The sequence below is a fragment of the Pempheris klunzingeri genome, chromosome 15 (genome assembly GCF_042242105.1).
Source record: "Pempheris klunzingeri isolate RE-2024b chromosome 15, fPemKlu1.hap1, whole genome shotgun sequence".
Lineage (NCBI taxonomy): Eukaryota > Metazoa > Chordata > Actinopteri > Acropomatiformes > Pempheridae > Pempheris > Pempheris klunzingeri.
In genome coordinates this window covers 17,267,025-17,293,736 of record NC_092026.1, presented here as the reverse complement: position 1 = coordinate 17,293,736, position 26,712 = coordinate 17,267,025, and the positions used below count along the sequence as shown (strand labels likewise).

The 26,712-nt window shown below is 40.9% G+C and overlaps 1 protein-coding gene across 1 annotated transcript in view; it reads left to right on the top strand.

The window, feature by feature from the left end:
• LOC139213851 (disco-interacting protein 2 homolog C-like) overlaps positions 1-26,712 on the top strand; it is a 204,915-nt gene that overhangs the window by 91,225 nt on the left and 86,978 nt on the right. The window contains exons 2-3 of the mRNA XM_070844515.1: positions 12,793-12,864; positions 22,476-22,586. Coding sequence (XP_070700616.1) covers positions 12,793-12,864; positions 22,476-22,586 — 183 coding nt within the window. The remainder of the gene's footprint in view (positions 1-12,792; positions 12,865-22,475; positions 22,587-26,712) is intronic.

Genomic DNA, 26,712 nt, shown 5'->3' with positions numbered 1-26,712 from the left:
AATGTGTTTTTAATCGTGTAGTAATCTGCTGTCATACATGACGCTCAGCCCGGCTGATCTGCTGGAAAAAAACTGACCCTACAACCCAAATCCTGGTCCAGATCAGTTGGTCGGCTCTGATCGGAAGACGTCCAGCTAGATGGAGGGACTTTCCTCGGACATGTAGGTCAAGTTGTTGAAGCTCTGCGTCATGAGAAAACGGCCTCTTGGGACGGCAGAGGGACGACCTGTGTCCCTCGCTGCCTGTTTTTGCTTCAACGGCAGGAAATGAAATCACTCTGGAAGATTTGTTTTGCAGCAGGATAACGTTTTTGTGTCACAGTCACATAATTTAGATTTTAATAACATGTGATACCCGAGTAATTAGATGCAATGATGTGGGCATACTTACTGCCTCGGGCTTTATTTTCTAAGTGGAAATAGAGTTGCATATATAGAGAGTTTTTGTATATAATCCTTGGGTTTTGTAGTTTCAGGCATTCAGTGAAATCTTGCAAACTGACTTGTTGGTGCCTGAAAGTTATTCTGTGTTTGCCACGTCCAGGAGAGGAGTCTAATGTGAGTGTAGAAGTGATTTTAACAGACCTCTGTAACCAGCTCCTCCTCTCTGCTTCTGGATAGCAGCTCGAGGACACGTTAGCGACTACTGGCATCAACATACCGGCATATGGTGCTGCAGGGATGACTGATTCTTGTAGGCCAACCTGGGAGTTAGCATCGCCCTGGATCCCTCGACAAACAGCTGATGGGATTTTTCCATTGGATTTTGAATTATCGCAGGAAAACAGCTCTGTGGCAGGCAAAAGTTTATGATACTTACATGTTTTATTCATCTTCTCCAATCTTCTCCAAATAGATACCTAACGTTAGGCTATTAACAAACTGCACCGGGGTCTCAGACTTGAATGCCATGTCATGCTTTATTAGACGGGCTTAGTCCATCCTGTGGCTCTTTGCTGCATGTCATCCCCTCTCTCCTCTACTCTGTCCTAAGTTTTTATTAGTTTGCAGTAGTCAATCAATCAATCAATAGCACCAATTCATAAAAGTGTTATGAAGTAGCGTGAGTATAAACACAACCAGAGGCTATGAAGGCTGACTAATGAGTAGAGGAATGTCAATGACAACCTCTGTGGCTTTTTTAAGACACATAAAAGCTTCAGAATTCATTAGTGGGGTATTTACTGACGTATTTTATGTTATAGAACAAAAGTGTGAACGCTTGTTTGAAGCCAGACGTTATTTCAGGCATCGAACCAAAAGCCTGTTTAAAGAAGCCCACTAACTTTAAAACAAGGGAACTGGAAGTGCAAGAATTCAAGTTCATCTCCGGGTTTTAGGACTCATCCCTGCAGCACGCTGTCTGACCAAACTGTTGGCGGTCACATTGCATTATGGGTAATGTAGGTGCCAGGTTTTGACAAGAAAAAAGCACGAGTGGAATATCCAGCCATCACAGCTCACCACTGCTTCAGGGTCGAGCACGTCATGTCTCGTCTCCACTTATTTAAGATATGAGCTCATGAGTTACATTTGAGGGCAGCTAAAGGATCAGCAGCCTTCAGTGCTGCTGCCTCAGTGGCCGACGGGAGTTTATTAGTCAACTTCATACATGCTACTGTTGTATTTCCTGTCATCCGATCTGTGGAGGGTCACTGCAAACGTCATCACTGAAGGGTCGTGAGGCTCAGCAGCTTCCTCTTCAGTTAGACGGTTTCAACAATGCTGCTGACTGCTGATTCTTTCTTTACAGTCAAATTAAATGCAAATATTCTGCACCGCACAGAAATCTCATTTTTAGTTCAGCCAGTAAAACGGCCTCAAATCAGGTCAATCTGAATGTAAACAAAGTCAAAAAGTGTTTAGGTGAAGGAGCGGCGTCTCCTCACTTACAGCATCTGTAAAGTGATTGTTAATTATCATGATTATCAAGGTATCATTGTCTCAGTTTTATTCTCTAAGTGAATAACTTTTTTTAAACTCCTACAGGAGTTTTTATTGCGTAATATTTTTAGTAAATATCAATTCATTCGTTTGAGAAAGCTCCCTGATAATTATCATCATATTAATTTCATCCACCCCCCCACCCCCCCTCTCCTGGCAGTTATCACTATAGTAACCACTAGAGATGGGTGTTACACATCCCGAGGGTCAGAGGCTGTCCGAAGGGGGTGTGTGTGTGTGTGTGTGTGTGTGTGTGTGTGCGTGTGCGTGTCCTCTCTCTCAGTTCACTGTGAAGTCAGCCGACAAACAAACCAATTTGTTTGTTTTGCTGATGTCGCCTGGCAGCGTGTTTGGGCAGGCAGGTCGGACTGTACCAACTGAGGGGAATGGGGGGCGTGGTGGAGGGTGCAGGTTCACACACACACATGGTCACATTCTCACACACACACACACACACACACACACACACTGCACTGAGGTGAAAAGTAGTTCCTTCCTAGACCAGTAAATTGTCAAATAATTGCCAAACAATCCTACTGCTGCAAAATGTGTGTACTTTGTGTGTGTGTGTGTGTGTGTGTGTGTGAGATAGCACCAAAGGAAGCACCAGTAGCTAAATGTCAGCAGACACCTCCAGCCCTTTGTCTGTGAATTGGAGGTCGACCCGCTCCTCTTTGAAACCAATAAGCTGCTTGTTTTTGTGTGTGTGCGCTAATTGAGAGAGGGTTAGTGAGGGTAAGAGTGTGTGTGTGTGTGTGTGTGTCCTGCCAATGGGGAATAAGCAACCAGTGTTTTCACACACTGAGCTGTGGGGAGGACCGCAGACGAAGGAGGGAGGCTCGTCCAAGAGGAGCATGAAGCTGAGTGTGACTGCTGTGACAGTCGTTTATTCCTGCTGCCTGTTAGCATTATGCTCGGTGAGTAGAGGGACGCTCTGTTGCTGTGTTTTCACGTGCCAGATATCAGGTGTGTGTGTGTGTGTGTGAGCTGATTCTCTGGATCTAATTAGCCTAATTGGAGAAATGTTTCACAGTTCTTTGGTTTCACTTTGCTTGTTTTTCTCACTGATGGACGGAAGAAATGTGAATTTTGAGTCTTAACTTCCAACAGAACTTCTAGATGAACTTCACTAGCACCGCTTACTAACATCAGTATCAGTCGTACTAGTGAATGTCAAACTGTGAGACTTTGTGTGTAATATATAATGTCATTGGAGTTCTTTTGTGTGTGTGTGTGTGTGTGATGCTGGGGTTATAATGACTCTGTGTCTGAGGCCATTTCATTGAAGTGAAGTGGGTCACATGGTCAGCTTTGTGCCTATAGACTATATTATGCATTAGTGATAAATTGGAACCAAATAAAGGCCTGAGGTGCTCCTTCCTTCCACAGAGTCCATTACTATGTTAAAAAAACCACAAAGGTCTTTTTGTGCTATTCTGGAGTCATATTGTAAGTTTTTTTGTTTTTTTTAACTTTACAAGCTACATAATTAATGTCGTGTTTGCACATAAAAGCATCAATAATTATAATCCAGTAATATAATATAATAATGTTATAATAAACATTATTGTTGTAGTTTATTTTGATTCTAATATTTGCGCACTTAACTAAAAAAAAAAAAAAAGCAGAAGAAGAAGTGATAAAAGCAGCTGTGTACTGGGAATACTGGGAATAGATGGTAGTGGTGATGGTAGGACTGTAGTTCAGTATAAAGTATGGAATTAAAGAGCATTAAACAGTGCTGATCTTGTTATTTAATCACTAATTATTTACTGACATGTTTCAGTCTGATGAACTAGATTAATTTAACAAAGTGACTGCGCTAACGAAGCCACGCGTCGCAGACAAATTCATTTCCTCACTGGTGTCGTGCGGTTGAGCGTGAACTGTGATGGGGGAACTTTCCACCCAGACCTTCTTCTTGTGGTTGTGATGGTTTTACTGCATCTGAAGCCAGCACAGTTAGCCCCCTTTTTCCAGCAGTGCACAGGATGGCCATAAATCACTTAAAACTGGGTCCTAAAATCCAACTTACAATCATTTATAATTGGTGTGCACTGGATGTGCCATGAGGAAAAACGGTTACACGCTCCTCTCCTCTCCTCTCGTGTTTTATGATAACCAGACGGGGTGGGGGGGCACACACGTGTTATTTTAACACCTCTGACAAGTCGTGTGCTCCTTTCCAGCCATGTGTGCTTTGTCTGTGGCTCAGAGGGGAGACAGTGTTAGCCTTAGCATGTGTGCTTTTCTGTTTCTCTGTTTGCTTCTGCACTTGGAAAAGTAATGTAGGGGGAAACTAACTGACACTGCTAAACATCAAGTAGGCAAGAAGAGGCCAAAAAGCTCTCATATTAGTTCTGCTGTGAAAACTCTTAAAAAGTCCTCCTCCTCCTCCTCTTCCTCCTCCTCCTCTCAGGAATCAAAGAGGGACAGCCATTTTTTTCCAGCTCGACTACTACAACCGTTTTCTGCCTCTCAGCGAAGTAGAAACGCTGGAGTCACGTTTTCACCTGACGATGATGAAATTCAAAACCATGTAATGCAAAGCGTGAATGTATGGTGACAAACACACTTGGTGTGGCTCTTTATGAGCTTCACTCCTGACTCAGCGCTGTTGTTACTGTAAACACCTGCTGCCCGCGACAGCACACAGTACCTGCAGTCACTCAGTCCTGTGTGTGTGTGTGTGTGCGTGTGCGTGTGTGTGTGTGTGTGTGTGTGTGTGTGTGTGTGTGTGTGTGTGTGTTCCTGGGGGAGTCCTAGGGCGTTTCCTCTTGGCTCAGCTGTGTGCTTGTGTGTGTTTATGGATGCAAAGCTCTGTGTGTTTATGTGGCTTCCTCTCTACATTGTCCGAGTTCTTACAATACGTCACTAATCGCGGCTCGTATCATTGTAATAAAAATGCGTCAAAAGAATATTTGATGCATGAATGTAGTAGGCAACTGATAGATAATTATGCTAACAGCACAAATTTTTTTTGTAAAATTAAAGACACCAACCAGAGTTAGTAAGAGCCTCTATGCCACACCAGTGATGTGAGCTGTTATCCAAAGTACAGCCACATTTCTGAGTATTCCCGTTTTCTTTTTTTGCTAATATCTTTTTCATCTTTGTCAGTACACAAATGTTCCCACTTCAGCCCTGTATAAAGAATGATCTAATCTATGTATTCGCTCTTTCCCTTCCCTGTGCTGCTGTCTGACTTGCAGCTTCAGCACAGAGAACGACCACCTTCAAAATCCAGTTTACTTATTTCTTTTGGATGTTGTCACTGTAGCCAAAAGCATAAGGACCCATGCTTTCTGTTCCTTTTGTTCTGGAGCTTTTTATGGTCTGAGGTTGTCCCTCTTTCTTTTGGCCATGGGGCGTTTCATTTCATTCAAGTTAATAATCGTGTGTTTGGTAGATAATCCCATATTACAGTGCTGGGGTTTTCACCATGGTAGCTGCATGTCATGTGTCAACAGCTACTTGGTGGTTTTTTTTTGCAGACAGTCATGGTTCCAAGATTACGTGTCTGGTGATCCTCTGATTTTTTCTTCTAGCGCCACCATGAGGCTGACATTTATGGTTTTGGGTATCGTATGCCCCTCAGGATAAATAAGTAATAACTTTTCCCTTCCTCTTCTGGTGCCACCATAAGGTCAAAATACGTCAAATTCTCAGGATTATGAACAAATACCCGCAAAACTAATGACATTCCCGTCACTCTCAGCTGCACCTTGTGTTTAGCGCTAATTAGCAATTGCGATCAAGCAAACATGCTAAATTCAGATGCTAACACGATCATCGTTACACCAGAGAAACATCAGTGTGTTAGCATGTTAGCATTTAGCTCAAAGCACCACTGGGCCTCACAGGGCCGCATGGTGGCACATGCTTGTTGCCTGTCTGGGTTTGATAAGATAAGATGAGATACTTTATTTATCCCACACTGGGGAAATTCACTTGTTGTAGCAGCGGAAGAGACAGAAAAGGTGCAGAGACAAAGTGTTAGTAAGAGAAGTAGTGCAAAAACAAGGGATATAACAAAATATGAAAATAAATCTTTTTTTTTTGTCATCACTTTCCTTTCATTTATCCTGCATCTGTTGGAGAGAAATAGAGAGAAGCATGTCATGGCCAGCTCTTTCATTATGTTGAGCTTCTAGTGGCCCAGAGTCACATGACAGAAACCCCCCTCTCTCTCTCTCCCTCTCTCTCTCTCTCTCCTATTTTCTCTTTTTCACACTTCTTATCTTCGTCACTATGTGTCTCTTTCCCCAGCAGTCCTTCTCTGATATATACTCCTTTTTGTGCTCTCAGTTCTTCATCTTTGTCCTCTCTCTCTCACTCTTTGTCTCCATCTCTTGTGTTGCAGTGAGGAAACAATAAAATCAACTCTGTTTCCTTTTTAGGTGCTGGATAGATGCAACACTCCTACCTCTCTCTCCCTCTTTCTCTTCCCCTCGCTCTCTCTCTGCTTCTTTTTCCTCAATGTCGCTCCTTCCCCTGCTCTTTCTTTCTTGGTCTTCATCCTGCTCGCTCTTTTCTTCATATTTCTGACCCCACCTCTTTCTCTCTGTCATGGTCATTGCTCTGATACCTCTCCCTCTTACTGTATATGGTCATAGAGGCTCAGCCCTGCTGTTTCTGTACAAACCGACTCTCCACACAAATTCTCTCTCTATGGGAAGGTGATTTCGCAGAGGAGAGTGGTGATCTGAGGCTCCAGCTGTGTGCAGAGCGTGTGTGTGCGCATTATGTGGCCAAATGTGTGCGGACAGCCGGACGCTTTACCCATATTTGAATGTTGATCATCTCATTCCAAAACCACGGGCATTAATCTGCTGCTATAACAGCCTCCACTCCTCTGTTTCAGTTACTCCAAGCAGACGTTGAACCAGCTGATTTGTTCCCATTTACACAACATCATCAGGGGGGGTCCAGCACTGATGTTGGGTGATCAGTTCTGACCCTCAGTTGGCATTGCTGTTAATCCCAAAGGTGTCAGATGGGGTTGAGGTCACGGCCAGTCAAGACCTTTCACGCCAAACAGGGACAAAACACAGAGACAAACACAAACTGTTGACGTAAAGTTGCAAATGCACCGTTGTGTCAAAAAGCATCATTGCACACTGTATCTATTTCCTTTCTCTGTAGCTAAGAAGCTGGGATTGGCTCCAGTATAGACAATGAATGGATGGATGGAAGCCATGAAACTGACCATGAATAGGAACGTCCATGATCTCATGGCCCTGTAGTGTGGTTGGTGTTGCATTTACACCCATTAGAACCCAATAACCTCTCACAGAAAATCACTCACAGACATTTAACTAAAAGAAGAGAGCCCAGTGAGTTTGTCAGTTACATAATGTGAAGGTCATCACACCATCGGTTGCTATAGTGACTTCGGCAGCACCCACAGATGAAGAAGTGTAAGTGCATGAAGGAGGGATTTGCACCTCGACCACCCACAGTACTTGGCTTCAGGGTGAAGTATAAGAGCAAACAAGCTTGACGTCAATGCAGGGAGTCACGGAGGGTGCAGCCTGTAATATGTATGTATGTATGTCTGATTGTCAATAATTTATAGGAAGCTTATAGTGAGAGCATCCATCAGCCAGCTGCATGCATATTTCAAAACACCCTAATGCACTGTACTTGGAGATGTGCAGAGGACTGCAGTTGGTGTTGGACCGTATATGAACTAAATCCTTCAAGGTCCTCATTTTGTTCTTACTCAAATTTACTGCCTTTACTTCTATACTATATTTATTTCTCATTAAATTTGTTCCTGTTTGGACTAGATGACGGAAAAGACTTTCATGTTTTCCATTTTTCTCATCAAATGGTGTGTCAGGTTGGGAATTGCCCTTGAGCAAAACAGTGCTCCACTGTAGCTGGTCATCAGATAAAACTGTTGTTGAACTGAGCAGCTTCCAGGTGTGAATGTGAGCATCAGGCGCCGTTCTTACAGCTGATATCACACTAACATGTGATCAGTGTCTGGATACGTTATCTGGATAATGACCTCTGATCGACAGGTGTGTATTAATGAGTTTTTCGCCTCAGCTCTGCTCACACTGTGATCGCATTTCACAAACCAAATCAGTCAGACAGGACTTGGCAACACACATGGATGCGTCCCAGGTCAAGACAAAACTTAATACCTACTGTTATTACTTAATACTTACTGTTATTACTTAGCTGATAGTTTTTGCGTTTTGAGTCAGGTGACCTTTCAACTTGCTTGGCAGATTTGCAAAAAAAGAAACGAAACACGGTGGTCATGTTGTGTAGATTGCATTTACACTCGACTGTAATCTGATCACAGTGTGAAAAACTGAAATAGAAGTTATAGTGATGAGCTTGTGTGTTGCATCTGGTCCCCGTCCCGTTCAGACAGATTTCTGTCCATCACGCCTCCGACCGGGCCAATCGTACCTGTTTATCTAAGTCAGGGCAGGCTGGACTCTGCAGAGGAACGCTGTTATAGCATTCTTGTAAACAACCAAGATGGCTGATGTTTCATTGCTCTGATTGGCTGTAGGTCTGTCCAGTTGTGTCCAGAACCATTTTGGTTTGCGCCCATTGCTAATTCTTGAAAATTTTAAAATGAGCTGAGAGTTTGAGACAAATTTGCCCTTTCGAACTGATCTGGCGATGCCAGACAGAGCCTGTGATGTACAGTGCATCATCAGTGTGAACTCCCACTCCTCCATGTATTTCAGGACTGAGTATTTAAAGTGGTCAAGTTTTTGATTGTGTCCAGTGAGCCAGCAGACAAATTATTCAAGTGTATCTTATTTCTCACTGAATCTTTTTTCTGAAAAGTCCCCCTTATCGCTGCTCATGTTTTCAGCTGTTTGGTTTTCTTTGCAACAGTATTTCAACTTGTACGTTTATGTTTGGGTCAAACACATAAACTTTCATGTGTGATTCAGGGAGTTTGAAGTCAAAGGTTTCAGTTTAGTCTCTCGCTAAACTGCTTTGATATGAAACATCTTGTCAGGCACACAGTGTGTGTGTGTGTGTGTGTGTGTGCGTGTGTGTCTCTAACGGCCTGTGGCCACGTCGTCAGGATCACAGTTTTTTCACAGAAAGAAAACGACAGGCAGTCAGACGGCAGCAGGAGTTTGGAGGCAGACAGTAGAGAAAAAGCAAAGCCTGAGTCATCTTTCCCTCCTGCGTCTCTATTCAAAGATCTTCATCCCTCCATCCTCATCAGCTGTTTCGTCATTCCTGTCACTGGTCTACGAACAGGAAGGGACGTGTTGCTTCTTTAAAGGATAATTCTAGTTTATTTCCAATTTAAATCTTGTTTTTCTTGTTTGCCTCAAAGTGGCTCAGAAGCCAGTCCACTTGTGGCTTCCCATGACAAGAGTTTTTATCCGTTCAACTGGAGAGTTATTGTGTTTTGTTCCTGGATGTTTTACAGACCCAAAGAGGTTTAAATATGCAGTACTTCCCAAGAATAAAACACACACTAGAAAAGAATGAGCAAAATTTCATCTGACATAAATCAGAAACCACAATGTTTCCCAAGCCTCAACTGAGAACATATTTTAACCAAAAAAAGATCATTCCTTAAACCCAAGGAGGTCATCTTTGGACCTAATCCTAACCAAGCCTGAACCATAAATTATGTCAGATCATAAACTACGGATTTATTGTTCAGCAGTGATATGTAAAGGTTCTGTGGCTGTCAGATCAGAAAACACAGCGTCGTCCTTAAAGGAATGGGGAACGTATTGGGTGTTTGACTGACAGAAGGCAGAACTCAGAAACTTGATGACTTGTTCTCGTTTGACAGTGTTAATCCTGTAGTTTTCCATACGGTAGACGGACCGACTGACGGACTCCCCGTCCTGCTGTCTGATTGGATGGAGGGTCTAAAAGAACAAATCCCAATTAAGTCAAGAAGATGGTTGGTAGCTGAGTGTGTGTGTGTGTGTGTGTGTTTAAGAAGTTAGTATCTTGAAGGTCAACCCCCCCTCCAGTTATCCGTTGTATCTCAACCTCCCTCAGTGTCTCTTTTTCTCTTTTCAAACTGAAACATTTGCCGGTTTCTCTTTCTCTCTGCAGGGTAGTTAGATCCCCTACCAGAGATGCTAATTATTGCCATGTGTCTTGCCTTCACGCTACCAGAAACACACATACACACACACACACACACACTCGCACACACTCATGCAGTGCCGACATTGTCACTGATGATGTCCATACCCTCAGGCGGTTTCCTGATCCGAGCCAGTTAATCACATGTATGTGTGTTTAAGAGGGATTTGTCAAGTCAGCCACGCAAACAGCTTTTTCCGTGTTGGACAAATCCGCTGCAGATTTAGCGTCACTCAGGTCTGTTTCATGCATCTCTCACTGTTAGTCAGGAGACGCTCTTCACTCTGATTTTCTCCTCCTGAGTCACCCTCCTGTCAGAGAAACCCTGAAATTGTTCCACAGCTCATCAGTCGTCAGTCTGGCTGTTTGTCTGTCTGTCTGTGTGTGTGTGTGTGTGTGTGTATCAGAGCACACTGAGGCTTTATGAGTGTTTGAGAATTAACATTTTTCTTTTTAATGAAGCAGTATGTGGCATTTTTGTGTTTAATTGCTTGTGAAATACACGCACACACTGTTACACGTGTCCAATTATAGACGACACACGAAACTAAAAACCAACCAATCAATCAATCTGTATTTATATAGCGCCAATTCAGAGCAGCGTTATCTCAAGACGCTTTCCATAAAGAGCAGGTCTAGACCAAACTCTTAAATTAAGAGAGAGACCCAACGATTCAGGAATTCAAAATTAAGGACTCAAGAATCCCCACATGAGCAGCATCAGATATTATATTAGGCAACAGTGGCAGGAAAAACTCCGGAAGAACAGAACCAGGCTCAGAGGTGGGCGGCTTTCTGTCGGGGTCCGTGTTGGGTGGAGGTTGGACAGAGAGAGAGAGAGACAAAGCAAACAGCAACCAAAATACTAACTAGCAACTATAGTGCTGACAATAGGAATATGACTAATAATTAGCAATACGGTGGCAGCTGACGATCCGCAGCAGTGATTCATGAAGCCAGAGAACCACAGCAGGAGAACCATGAACCAAGAGCACAACATGGACATTCAAATAGACTGAAGTCACACAAACTGTGAATAACACGTAACATGAGAAAATGTCTGACAGGATAAAATGTTTCCCAGATTTGTCCTCCTTGTATTCAAGCTAATATGATCCATCTTTGTAACAGTGATTTAACTGTAATTTAGTGTCTTCAAATGTAAAAGTGTCTTAATTTGTCCACCTGCGCAGGAAAAACACATTCGGCATGGGATGAGTTTCTCCTGGTCTCCCTTTTTATTCGTTTATTATTTATCTTTTTATTTATTTGTTTTTTTCTATCATTTTTCAACTTCTATATTTTTTTCGTTTTGTTCCTGTGTTTGGATGCTTCCTGCTTCGTTCGTTCATTGTCATTGCTAATTGTCTTGAATTCCACCTGTATGGAAGCATGTGAACTTGACTTTGCATTTATGAAAGTAAACCGCAGACAGAAGTTCACATAACAGCAGAAAATAGATTAGTCCACTTATGTTTCATAAAAATGCTTAATAGATTCAAACGAAACCATAGTAGGACGTAGGACTGTATTTACCTCATATTCTGTATTTTTGTGTCTTTTCTTAAGTCTACCTAACTTTCCTGTCAGCTTACATTGTACTTTTATGAAGCAGATGGGAACTCACCAACAGTCCCAAACTGCCTGAGCATCTCCATCTAATACACTCACACGACTTGACCTCCGTCTCTCCTTTCAGCCGCCTGCCATCACCAGTTTGATAGAAGCGTCTTTATAGTTGATCTGCACAGACTGCACATCCATCACTGCCACTCAGCACTTTACAAACTACATTACCCACGTCTGCATTCACCCTCAGCACCACGTCTGGCTTCTGATTTGCCAATAAAGAAAAATCCTCTGGTACTTCTCTCAGCTCTTAAACTCCAGTTCCCATGATCCCTTCTGCTTCCTGCTCTCCTCTTAACTTATTGTCTTATTTCACCCAGAAACATCCGTCACTGACTCCAAGTGTTTGTTTTTCTTCCTTGAGTGGGGTTAAACGCGTTCTGTCAATCAAAAACGAGCACTCAGCTGATATTCATTTACTTCCCAGTGGTTTTCCAAACATTTCTGGCTCTCTTTTCTTAAAATTTTCTCTGTAAATATGGCAAACTCCTCCCATCTGGTATTCCCTGGCGCTTAAAACAATGCCGAGAATCATTTTATAAAAGAGCTATTAGAGTCAGATGTGCTTTGTGAAAATCTGCTGATGGTACCTGAGGTGGACTTGATTTATGGCCTGGCTCAGGCAGGTCGCTCAGCAAGTTTTGACGTGGCTTGTGGCAGCGTGAAAGGTGAATTAAGTGCATCTGCAGTACTTTATGTTTTAAATTGCTCACTTTTGCTCACACAGACACACAGACACACACACACTCACACACACTTACACACATGCACCCAAACTGCACCATCTGGTTTTGGTTGAGTGGAGAGAATGACTTAGCACAATGTGATGAAGTCAAACAGCTTTCTCTCGCACCGCTTTGTGTTTTGATGTCTAAGGTTGCAGCTTTTTGTGGAATATATTTATTTGAGTGCAGGATTATTGTTTCTCTCTCATTTATTTCCATTAATTCAGCTGGTACTTGTTATAATGTAAATCCATCTGGGTTTTAGCTATAGCTAAATGTAGTGTATTTCTACACAGTAGCCTTAGATATTTGATTTGCTAGCTTTAATGTCTTAAGTGTCTAAAAGTTTCATAAAATTAAATGTTTCTTTCTCTCTCTGCTTCTCTGGCAGGTGATATCACACAGAAGGGCTATGAGAAGAAACGGTCCAAGCTGATTGGATCCTACTTCCCGCAGTCACCAGGTGAAACTCAGCTTCCTTCACTTTTTCATTCAGGCCTTTTAATAAATGAGAGTTAGTGAAGCTTTGTGTTGGCATGTGTTGTCAGAGCAACTTTTAGAAATTTAGAAAAAATTATACCCAATTTCTTGGGAAATGTGACGAAATTGGTCAAAAAACAAGCATCACCAACAGGTTTTTATCACCTTAAAATCCTACTGGGATGAACATGAGAGAAGAGCAGAACTATGGCAAACAAAAAATGAAATATTTGCTGATAGACAACGTACAATTAATGAGACTGACAAAAGATTAAACAACTTGAAAAATAACTCAAAGGCACCTCTTACTCGTCTTTTGACTGCTCTCACGCTCCCAGATGATGATGAACATGACGGTGAGGTGACCTTTTAGCAGTAGAAGGACAATAGTTCATTTGGGATACTAAAATCAGATATATCAGCAAGAATAAACACAACCAAATTAGCCTGGATGCTCTTTTGATTCTATATCCACTCATATTTAGCACAGGAGTAAAATGCAGTGATGTATCAGCTCTGTGGGTCCTCATCTCTACAGGACTAATGATTCTTTTATAGGAACTGCTAGATTTGCATAATCAGCTTTATAGTTGCTTGACTTTGGCCACAGATACATGAAACCTAACTCTCTATTCTCTGTCTTAAGTTTGGATTGGTGTCTGTCAAAATTGGATGTCCCATGGGCTCTTTTTCTGTGTGTTGAGGATGTTTAATCAGGACAAATTGAAAACACACTTTTTAAACTATGCTAAAAAACACAGAAGTTTTTTTGGCATGTATCTGTTGGATTTACACAGAGAGAATTAGAGTTATAAAGCAGGTAGTGGCCTTTGTTTCACTAAAAGGGCCCTGCAGGCAGTTGCAGGGTATGAAACTTCAATGCTGTGATTCCAAGGATAACCATTTATTTATTTAGGTGTTTTTGACCAGCAGCCGTCCAGTACGCACTGTTAGAGGTTCGTTTTCTTCTTAAAGGGAACGGCAGAATTAGATCTCCCTCCATATTGGAGATGATTTGATTGTGATCTTCGTACGTTTAATAAATCATCACTAGCTAAGTTTACAAGTTAATACACCACAGATGGATGTTAACGGGTCCGACCACAAAAGAGACGCTGTATGTGAGGATGGGTCTGGAGCATCACCGGAACGGCCAAATGGCACGGCCAAAGCTATTACTGGAATATACTGTGTATGTGTGTGTGTGTTGTGTGTGTCCATGTGTGTGTGCATGTCTGCGGAGGGTGGGGGATGTCAGGAAGTGCATTATGAGAGGGAATGAGGGGTGTGGGATGGAGAAAATGTGTGGTATTCACATCCAGGCCCAGTGGGGGGTCGTCGCTACGGGGGACCGGATGCACACACACACACACACACACACACACACACACACACACACACACACACTGTATTCTGACCCTACATTTTTCATATCTTCTTAGTTCTGCAAATCACTTTTTAATTTCTGTGCACCAGTAACACACATTTGTGCACATATATCCACACAGTACCCCCTTTTCTCTCATTTTCAGACCTTCTCTCACACACATCTGATGACACAATTCTCCCTTTCTCTCTATGAAACACACACACACACACACACACACCCAAGTAGCACAGTTCCCTTCCCTGTGATGTGTTCCAGCTCTAAGGCCTGCTAATCTGCACCGCTTGGTACACAATCAGGCTCATATCGTTTGATTAAAGCATTTACAGTGTTCAAAGTAATGGATTTTCTCCCAGTTACCCAGATTTACATGGTCTCACATTATAAATTTGGCTTAGCTTGATCAGAGACAACTTTAATATCATGAGATCCAGCACACAGTCCTTTTAATACCAGCCAAAAACAGAAAGTGAAAATTCTTCAGTTAATTATTGATACATACACTTGGTAATGTACAATTTTTTGTCATAGATCAAAAGTACATGGATGTACTTACTTACAGGAAAGTCACCTGTGGATTTTTTAGCCTCTTGGTCTCACGTGCCACCATTTTCTAACTCTCAACTTCAAGTTATTGCTTAAGGACTGAAACACAGACACAAGAATAAATGCATGAAACTAAAAACTACTAAAACACACCACACAAGCTCAAAAAAGAGAAACATGATATGACAATTTCAAACTTGTATCCATCATCATCTAAACCAATTATCAATGGTTAAAACAGCATCACCATTGTCAGCCACCAATTTCTATATTACCAGCATTTAGCAGTTTGATTAAATATAAAAAAAAACTACCCCAAGCCAGTCTTTTCTTAAAGCCATCCTACAGTATTTACCCAATAAGACAAGGATCATCATCTTCACCTCCTGAAGCTTGGCCACATTGGATATGATCTATCAGCATGGTTTGGAGTCTCCTCTTGTTGACTGTGTCCAGAATTCCTCCTTTAAACTCGAGGAGCAACAACTCTATTCTGGTCTCCTTATGAATACCTGAGCTGCTGATCTTGTCTCTAAGGGCAGGCTCAGACGAGCTCTGAAGCAACTTTACTTGCCTGTATCTTGTATCCCCAATGCCCATAAGTTCTGTTGACCTTGAGATAAACTTTCTAATATTGTGAACACTGCACCACCTCTATCCTACCCTCACTTAGGAGCAAGACAATCAAAATACAACAGAATTGGTGGAAAGGCACAACAAATGGGATTCATTTCCATTTTCCGGTTGCAATGCCAGTTCATCAAAGCTGGGCAGCCTCCCTGGATCATGAAGGGGGTCAACAGACGTGTTTCGACCCATAAAGATGGATCTGCCTCACTGTTACGGCCTGAGTATGGTATTACGAGCAAAAGGCATTCCTAAGTCCACCAAGCAAATGTTGGCTGGAGGGGAACCTCCCATGATACCTCCAGTATTCTTGCAAGAGTAAATAACTGGCCCACTGTTCCACAACCAGGATGGAAACCTTCATTGCTCCTCTTGGGCTGAAGTTAAAATTTTAGAGTCAACCTGACATAAAGTTTCCTGAGGAGGCTGCAGAGTGATTTTCTGATAATTGGAGCCAACCCTCCTTCATTTAATTGAACATACAATATCAGCCACCAGTGGGCATTGACTCCAACCTTCGTGCACTTATTTAAAAGTCACGTCAGTCATGCTGCCAGACAATATCCAGAGCCTTCAGCATCTCAAGGAGATTATTATAAACCCCCGGCACCGTTCTCCAGCTGAGTTTTTTGACTATTTCTGTTATCTCGGCTAGAGTGATGGGCAAGTCTCCCCCTGAGGTACTGTCCTCCCCAGAGAGTATGTGGGTTGGATTGAGCACTTCCTCAAAATGCTCCTTCCACCATCCAACAATATCCCCAGTCACTGTCTCCTAAGAACACGGACAGACTCATTGGTTTACCAAAGTTTTGAACTACATTCCCACGGGCAACGTAACATAATGTAGGAAGAATGTAATTGAATACCATCATCATTTAATAATTTTATTCCTAGTACCTAATTCTGACATTAACTACACCCAAACACTAAACTAAGTGTATCTACTTTATTACCTAGTAGGAGTTTCAAAAATGTAACATTTGAAAAAATTATATTCACCTACGTTTGACCATCTAATTTATTCTGTATAAAAAAGTTTCATGTTCTGGAATGAATATTTTTTTGTTCCCACTGTAAATGTAAGCTTTCAAACATAAATAGCCAAACTTTACAAGAACCAAGAACTGGCTCTCTCTTCAAAGTCACTCCTCTTTCTGGAATGAAGCAAAGCCGACAAAGCCCTCCCTCACTTACATGTTCAGCTAAAGTGAAACTCCTGTAGTCATTTCTCATCTTTCAGTCATCAGACACCTTCTACTTCAGTAACTAATTGACAACAAATTCTGCCTGGTAACTAGTCATTACAACCGCTCAGAGACAGGAAAGACATGGAGACATGGAGGAAAAGAGGACAGTATTTCCCTGTTGAGTGTTATAAATATATTAAGGCATAAAAAATGAAGGATTCAAACCTTTTGTTACCTGCTGCTTGTAGTTTCAGCATTTTACAGGTCTGTTATTTATTGATAATTTTCAGGACTTTCAACTATATAATTTGGAAATTTCTTTGAAATGAAATGCTCCATTTAAACCCACTTAAATATGCATCCATTATTAACATTTACTTGAAAAATGTATTGTTAATATAGGTTAGATTGCATGCAAATCTCTCTTTTTTTTGCATATTTAGCTGACCTGCTGTGCACTGACTGAAAGACCCTCTCACACTAGAAGTCAGCTTTGGTTCCAAGACTTCTTTTTGTAATGGAAACCATTACATGTGACATCTATATTTAGAGACTAACCTGGCTAACTCGCTGACTTTATGTGCACCTTCAGCGTTAATGACACTCCTGCACAGTGGCTGAATAACGCTCAGTGAGCTGGCACTAATACTGTGACTCATCATTCTTATCTGATAGGAAACGAAAGAAGAAAACAAACTGTAGGACCAGCTGGTTTCTCACAGTAAATGAGTGACATGTTCAGTATGTCATCTAAAAAATGCTGCTGCTTATATCTGAATTCTTTGGATCATACCTGTAACAACAATTGACGAGTCTCAGGGAAAGTGCCTTTGCCAGTATGTGCACATTTTGTTAAAAGTAAGATAACAATATCTGATTACACATTTTCTACATCTTGTGTATGTATTACTGTCTTAGCCGTCGATATTTTTCTGTAACAGCACCAGCAAAAACTCCTGTGCGCTCGCAGTACATTTATTTTACTCGGCTGTGGTAGGCATATCTTGGTGCTTAGAAATTCAGCTTGATTTATTTTTGAATAATAAATTACTGGGTACAATAGGCTGTTCTAAATGTAATGGTTGGAATAATAATACAATCCAGGGGGGAAACGAGGGTGTGTCTGTGTTATGCTTGTCTGGGTTTTGCTCAATATGTATGTTATATCTTCTTAGAGTAGTTTCACTCATAACTTATGTAAACAAACTGTCAAATTTGCCCATTAGAGCTCAGTTCATTCAGACTGATGATACCTTCGTGTTTGGCCGCCACCTCTTTTCTCCAAGCGAGCCTCCCCTGGTGCACGCCATTTTACTTGTGGGGAGATTGCAAATCAGACCTCAGGATTGTGTGATAAAGCGAAAGCTCACGACAGGCTGTGTTATGTTGCGGTTATATCACTGCAGAGAGGCGTGGTTCTGCCTAGCGTGGAGCGGAGCTACTGCTTTTATAAAACGGCCACCAAGTATGGCAGTATTAAGTCTACATTCATAAATAATGTTATGAATGAATAAAATAGGTCCTCCAATGCTTTATTTGAGCTTTATAATAGTGGGTGTGTAACGGCCTGTACATACTTCGCAAGAACAGAGAAATTTGTTCTCTCCCCCAGGGCTGTGAGAAGAAAATGACGTCATTCTTTTCTCGCAGTCCAGGTTTGGGAGTTCTTGCAGCTTGTTCTCGACACATCATCTGGGCAGGACTTTTTTCTAGTGTGGTGTCCAAGAACTATTGTGTGATTGGTCAGAAATTTGAAGTGGGCGTGGTTAATGCGGAAAAGCAGAAATGTTGTCATTCCCTGTGAGGACTTCCCAGGAGTTCTGCACTTGAGTTTCTCGTGAAGTATGAAATGTCCTGGCCAGAACGAGCTTTGTTCTTGTTCTTTCCACCTTGAGAAAACGAACAAATTTCTCTGTTCTTGCCGAGTATGTACGGGCCTTGACACTAATCTGAGCTAAATTTAACGCATTATGTCATTACATACATAACACTTAATACATAAAACATTTGGTGACGCAGGAGAGTTTGGTCTTTCATCAGTACCAGGGCAATAAAACAAAAGTTTCTAATATGTGTGTTGTTGATGTGTTTATTTGAAATTTCGCTATTTAAATATTATTTTTATTTTATTTTTAATTTACACAGTGCTTTATTTAGCTCTTAAATGTCTACTTGATCTGACAAGTTGAGCTGATTTTGTTCAAACAGGGTTCACAATATTGATTTAAGTATTGTTTTGGTACTTTCATTTGAAAATTTGAACTGGATAAGACTTAAACTACTGCTGTAACCCAAATGAGATCAACCACTTTCTTCCAGTGTTCAGCATTTATGTGCTTCCCCTGTGAGAACGCTGTTCATCTCTCACACAGAGCGGGCTGGGAGCCAGTCTGAACTTTTTTAATCATTAATTCAGGCCTTTGTCGCCTTTTTCATCACTGCCTTTGATCTGGGAACTCACTACCAACCTTAAATTATACACCAAGAACAGCAGAGACTCTGGAGACAAGATTTAGTCTGTCATGTTATTAAAATGATATTTATACTGTTGGGAAACCTTTTAAGGAATTGGAGGAAATCTTCTATATTTTATCACTGTTCCTTCCCCACATACACTAGCATTGTTTCCAGTGTGCAGAAATCAGTGTATTCTGTGGTTTCGTTATTTTCCTCTGTAAACTGAATGAATTATTAAACTCTTTGTTAGGATTTAAATCTTTTGAAGATTGTGTGAATATAAGCACATGCTGTTATAAAAAGTTACAGTAAAGCACAGTGCAGGATATGTTACTGTATAGATTGTATATGTATGTATGGATTGTTTATTTAACATTATTTTGTGTATATTTTATGTGTTTTAGTCAAGTAACCTTATCTTTTGTTAAATATGGATGATATGGATCTGATGTGAGTGTTCTTAGGAACATTTGGAAATCACAGTCTTGGTGTTTTTAGGGTAGCTGATGTGCTGTCGGAAGGTGTTTCAAAGTTTTACAGCTCTGTTATTTATTCATAATTATTAAGACTTTCCCTGAATTTCCTTGAACTGAAATGCTCCATTTAAACCCAAATAGATAATCATTCATTATTAATGTTAGTAATGTTTCTTTGAAAAGTGCATTTTTGATGCATGTTAAATTGTATGCAATTTTCAAATTTCTGCATAGTCAGCTGATCAGATGTGCGCTGCAGTTAGAGCTCCTTAATATGGATATAAATTACTATAATATATCATTTGAATAAGATGTTGTACCGAAGCATTTGGTGACCTCAGTCTAAGGTTGTTTGGTGTTTTTGGGGAAGTTTATATGCTGTTGGAAGATGTCTGGGCTCTCCTCTTCATCCATCTCAGTTCTTTATTGGATTTATTGTCTTTCTACCAGCAGTGGTTGACAGAAAGGGAATGAATGAGCGCCTGCATTGATTTCCTTTATGGTTTCGCCTGGTGCCTGTGTGAGAGGTCTCATCATGTCTGGGTCAAATAGTGTTTGTTGTTGTTGTTGGATGAGGTAAAACTGGGGGATTAACAAAATGCCAGATAGATGATTTATTTATTGAACGGCAGCTACCTACTTATATTTTCCCAGCAGGTACGAGTCAAGTGTGTGCAGGGTTGTTGCAGGTGCACCACGCAAACATGCATGTGTGAAAGTTGTAAACATACTGCTAGTTAACTTTTGCGAGCTATCCAAAGGTTTTATTTCGTATCTTAAAATAAAAATAAATAAGATGAAGTAAATTATTTGCCAAATTGAAATTTTGTCCTGATGATGGCACTAGATGAAAAGTCACAGCTTCGCTAGGATTGATCTTCTGGGAACTAAATTTTGCTCTAATCTAAGCATCCAGTTGATGCTGAGATATTTCACGAAAACGTATACTTTATAAAACAGATCATGATGCGACATGAAAAGTCAGAGAATCATCAAAGTCAGTAGGATTCATCCTCTGGACATCATGAATATATGTGCCAAAGTTTCATGGCAGTCCATCTTAATGTAAATGTATCTCAACATGTTTGTACAAGTTTTCTATGACTATAACTATGAAATAACTATGAACAATCTGCAGGCAACAGAAACTGAGTAAGAAGAAAGGAAAGAGAGAGAGAAAACATTTCAAAAAGCAGGTAGAAAGAGTCAGCAGGGGGGGAATCCATCCATCCAGACTCCCTAGAGGAGACAGGAAAGCGAGGTATTTCCCAGACCTGTCATATATCCCACCGCTGGCTGGTAGTCGTTATATGGTTGGATAATCAAATTTTAGCTTTGCTCCTGAGCGGCGGTGATGCTCTGAGAGCTCTAATGAAGACAGACGAAGGTGGATGTGTGAAGCTGAGATGGATGCTCATAGATCAGCAGCTGTGCAGCGGTCTGAGCTGTCAGCAGCAGGGTGGTTGTTATCATCAGACCTATTGATTGGTATGCAGGGAGGTTGTGTGCGTGTGTGTGTGTGTGCATCTGTCTCAGTTGCTTTACCTCACATTGAAGGTTTGACTCAAGAAAAATTAGAAATCTTTATTCTGATCAGATTAGAGTCTTTTATTGTTTTTAATTTTGTGTTTATCATTGTTTCTTTTCCGCATCTACCGTGTGTTATAAATCTCGATCTGGGGGATGAACTGCTGCATACAATTAAAATACAATCTTACAATACTTAATGAACACATCTCATTTGATCAGCAAGAAATACTTTCACAGCTGTCTCAGGTCTCTGAAAACGTTCTTTGTAGTGGAATAATCAGCATTGTTTCCGATACAAACTGAATTAGTTTTTTGGTGTGTATGTGTGACTATGGGTTGGTCTATGATGTCTGTTTTTTGCTGAGTCAGGCTCTTTGGTTTGGTTTTACTGTGTCATAGATCAGGAGTTTTAAAAGTCTGACATGGACAGAACTGAGACAACTGTGCCCAGCCCCCACCCCATTTTGCAGACACTTTGGCAAACTTTCAACATTAAAAGTGCACTGAGTTATTTTATTAGAAGTTCCTGCTTGCAGTGTGTCCATGGACAATCATCACGGGATTACTTTGAAACTGAAGAGTTTTCAGGCGAGTTATAAGAAGTGTCTTTGGAAGTGGATTAATGAATGTTTTTGGGGAATGTACATCAGCTGATTTAGACATAAATATGAATTATGTTGGAAAGTGCGGCGATCCCTAACCCTAAGGGTTTTGAACGCCTCCATGAGCTTCTGCTGCAGCTGCATCTGCTGACTGTGCTGGTCAGAGGGCCAAATCAGCCCTTTGGTCATGAAATTTCAGCACAGTCTGGGAATTTGATAAATTATTTGGCAAATAGTCACTGAAAATGGGAATTGTGTGCATCTTGTCTAGGAAAATGAAACCACCAAACCATTTTTTTAACATTACTTTTCTTCTTTGGATTGTTTCCAGTTTCAGGTACATTCTCATTGGTTATGGTTACATGAAATTTTAACCGCTAACATTAACCATCCTCTGGCCATCAAATGGATTAAAAACTCAGGCAAAGTCAGCAAACATGCCAGGAAAGTGCACATTTCAGGAGTTTTGGCAACAGAGGAGAAAGCTCCTGCACATTGTCCTATAACTTGCTAAAAACGTTATTGAAAATTCAACATTTCATTCACCTTCATCTGGCACCTGTCTGTGAGCCTTCAGCTCCTCACATTGTAAAAACATGTCTTATGACCATGTCATAGATCAATGATTTTATTGCAAATACATACAAATATGCACCAGCATATGTGTAGAAAAACATACAAACTATTTAAGGACAGCACAACAGGTCAAACCTTTGTTGGGTTATTCTGTGGAACAGATTTTAGATGAGGCTATGATTTAAATGTGAACCTTTGTATCCCAGGAATGGATCCGTCCATGGGCCAGGAGAGGAGAACCCCGGTCACCCCGTCGTCGTCCTCCCGCTACCACCGCCGGCGCTCTTCTGGCTCCAGAGACGAACGTTACCGATCAGGTAAGAGGCAGGATGTCTGTCCCACCTCAGCCTCACACAGACCAGATGAACTCAATCTGGAGCTGCTTTGACACGGTATCACCAGTGGTGTGTTAATGTCTAATAATCACTGTGTTAATTAGCTTCAATAATCACCTCATCAGCATCGTAGGTTCTGTGCGATAGCTTAAGCAAGACATGATGACGTTTTTTAATATTACTTCATAAGTTCCTCCAATAAAGGTGATGATGTGATCAGCATTTTGAGCTCCTTGCTGCATACATTTGCATAGCAATAAGGAAACTCGCCTTTTTAACTGCTAAAACTCTTAAATACTTTAACACAGAGTCTATATTAATATCACCCATGTGTTATATTATATGTAGAGAGGTACACAGTCATGGAAACACTGAACATTAACTAGCTTAAAGGGGCACTCCATCATGTTGCTCATCACATGAAGCTGTGTTATGTCTCAGATGGGTTTGTAAAGAGATTTAATAGTAACCAATGAACACTAGAGAGCTGCATTATGGGAAGTGTAGGATCCAGTATTTGTATAGATTATTTCTACTGACTACAAGTTTAGTTCAAGCTCTTGAGTTTATGTTTAAAGGTTAATTAAGTAGTTCTCTCTCTTACCTCAGTGGGAGGATTATTCCAGTAGTGGGTGTCTCTGACTGAAAAGACTTTTTGCCCAAATTTAATGTGGCCATACATGAGCAATGCCCCAAACTGTCCATCCTATGAAGGACTGCTGTTAGCTGGACATTTTTATACATCTGCACTGCCACATCTCTATTGTCGTGTGCAGAACAATGGCAGTAAGGCAGTTGTTGTCTTGTTGTCAGGCTTCCTGAACATCGCTCATACAAGAAAATGACAAAAGTGATAAGAGAAATGAGAAAAAGAGAATTTCAGACAGACGCTAATAGTGCGAAAGTTAGAATGCAGAATAAAATGTGATAATGTAAATTAGAATAAGATAATATAACAAATGATAACGTAAAATATGAAACTGAGGTCGACAGATGTACAGTAGTGATGAAATGGATAAACTCTAATAGACAGTATAATTCACTCGTAGCTCGGACAGACACGTTGCTTTCTTGCTACAGATTTATTTGTCTTCTCTCCAAATTCACAGTGAAAACTAAATACACAGTACTGACAAGATATAGACCGTGTTAGCTTAACATAAAAACAGCATTCACGGCAAGAGGAATCAATCCCATTTTACCAAAGTCAAAAACAAACAGTTAAAACTAAAAACCTCCTTGGCGGCAGGGAGCAGTCTTCATGTCTTCAGTGTCCATTCACATTAAACCAAAGTCCGTTACTACCAGCACAAAACCCGTCACCTTCATGCCCATGCTAGCTAGTTTTCTTGCCAGCGCTTCCAAAAACATCTTACTCACATGAAATCAGCCAAACAGGATGAGCATGTAACTATGGGCCTTCAAAATAAGAGTATTATTAATACTACCTGTACGAAATGAAATATAATAGTCAATATAATAGCAGTTTCAGACTGGTCATATTCTTGCTCTGATGAAGACATGGTTTATGTCAAAATGTGGCCCTTCATTAAAAAGCTGCAGATCTCCTTCTTCCAGATCATGTTTCAATGGAAACACTCGTTTCCTGGTGACTGAGACTGAATACATTCTGGACTATAAGTGAATCCAGGACGCTCCTGTTCTTTATCTCTGGGTTTTGGGTCTGTGCAGGATCAGTATGCCATACATGTACGTCTAATACACGCAGGGATCAAAGTGGATTTGCTATCAACTCTGAACATGTGGTAAAAATGTAAGTGAAACATGTTATTTGAGGCGAATGTGATCTTTGACATGTGGGATTAATGGAATAACGTGGAAGAGGTTGAAGGGGAAGAAAAACAATGAGCTAAAACATATTACATCAGTTGTTTGGTGCTCTTTGATGTAAATAGTTAAAAAAGATTAGAAATAAAAGTGCCTCATTTTATGTAACACACAGTATAAGCACAGCATAATTACTTTCTCCTTTTAAAGAATTGTGACCAAGATCTACACTAAATGGGACAGTTAGTATTTCAGTTTGACAAACTGTTTCTAAATTACCTCAAACCAAGTTTGACATTTTGTGGTCACATGTCAGACTGGCAGGTTTATCCATTTGGCTCCAGCCCTCAGTTTTCTTTCTCTTTGAGTCTCATAAATCTATTCACTGCCAAAGATTTTCAAGAGGTTTTCTGTTCTGGCAGTCTGTTTTGGGATCAGATCCAAACTTTTGGACCCTTGCTACCCCACTTCCCCTTGAGGACGGTCATCCCGAGGCGTTATCACGACACAGCGCTCTGCTTGATATTCTCAGTCTGTCTCTGCAGAATGGGCTGCAGCAAATCCAGTGTTTGGCACAGATCTGTGGAAAAAAAACAACCTTTTGACAAATCTGTCACAGCTCTTGCAATGAGCATTGTTTGGTTTTGTTCCATCTGGTGTCCAGTAAAGATTAATATAGGATTAACTAAGGATTTAAATGTGGGTAAATTCTTTTCAGTGGCATCTCATTCAAAATTAATCTGCAGGAATTCGCTGTGGTGACATTTGCAATAAAGATATGCAGTAGTGCAATGAAAAAAAAAAGACGAGGTGTTCCCGGAGCGATGGGAAAACATTGCTTACTTTATTGTTATAATCCCATATGCTGTTTCAGAGTTTGAGTTTGTTTGAGTTTGGTCCGACAGAAAATAAATCCAGTAAAAACCTTTTAACCCATTAAATTGAAAAAGAAAAGCTGTGTGAGCACCTTAAAACACACACATGCACTTTCACACTCAGTTAACCATAAGACAATAAACGCACACTTGAGATTTAAATGACCTCCGTTCCCCTACATAAGCACACACAAGCCAAACAAATGTACGTCTGTGAGCCCCATTCGTCCTGACAAATGTCTTACTCGTGTCATTATCTCACCAACAGCCGGAGTCGTTAGCCGCTGTGTGCTTGCCTTCTGCCAGCAATGGACACCATTCAAACAGACCCAGCTGTGGCTATATCTCACTGCTTTATCTTGCTCTTAGAAACTCTGATTTGCACAACGGCTTCACCGACACTCCCTGAACTTAATCCAGTCAGAAACCACAGGGCCTCATGGGAGCCGCTGTCAAGCTGGGGATGTTTGTGTACGGAAACTGAATGTGAATAAATGGGAACACGGTGCTCATTGTAACAAGAACACTGCAGCACAAACACAGAGGCCAGCTGATGGTCCTGCTGCTGCTTTTCCACTCAGTCCCTCGGTGCTCGTGCCTCGGCTGGATGGACTTTCTGATTTCTCTATTATTTAACACCCTCGGCCAAGGTTTACACTGGAGACCAGAGCTAATAGTGGTGCCTAAAAAGCAAAAAACTAGCTAGCTAAAGCTAAAAGCTAAGCTAAAAAACTTCTCTCCCTTGTTATTTGGTCGGTCCTGCCATGTTTATGGTTAGCAGTGGTGGAAGAGGTAGGCGGACCCTTTAGTTAAGTAAAAGTCCTACTGAAGTAGAAGCACCGAAGTAGTATTAGCTAAATGTACTTAAGGGGAGCCAATGATATGTAACATCTCTGTATTAAATGTCGCAAACTACTAGATTTATGATATATAATCTGTTGAGCTGTGTACTACATTATCCCAGATGTTTCCAACAATGTTCAAACCCAGAGGAATCTGTAATTTTATTCAAGGTGTTTCATTTGAGAGAAAGAGTCTCTGTAGCAGCTAAAGATATATTTAAGAGGTCCTTTATCACAAGTGTCATCAATATGCTCAATTCAACAGGTGACTGATGAAGTGCTAAGCCACAGATATTGACATGAACTGCTTTTTAAACGTGTCTATTGGGAAAAGCCAATACTAAAATGCAGTTTTCAGGAAAACCACTATGGATCCAGCTCAGATAATAAGTCTCAGAACCATATAAAGCTCATGGTACTGTAGTTTTCAGCCTGAGAGAGGGAACAGTGTTAGAGGCCTTAGGTTGTGTGATCGTTTACTGGTACCACTGTCCTCTGTATATGAACACATGCAATTTAATGTTTCTGTGGCATGTTTTTATCATTTTTTTTATGTCCCTGTGAAGCACTTTGAATTGCCTTGTGTCTGAAAGGGGCTATACA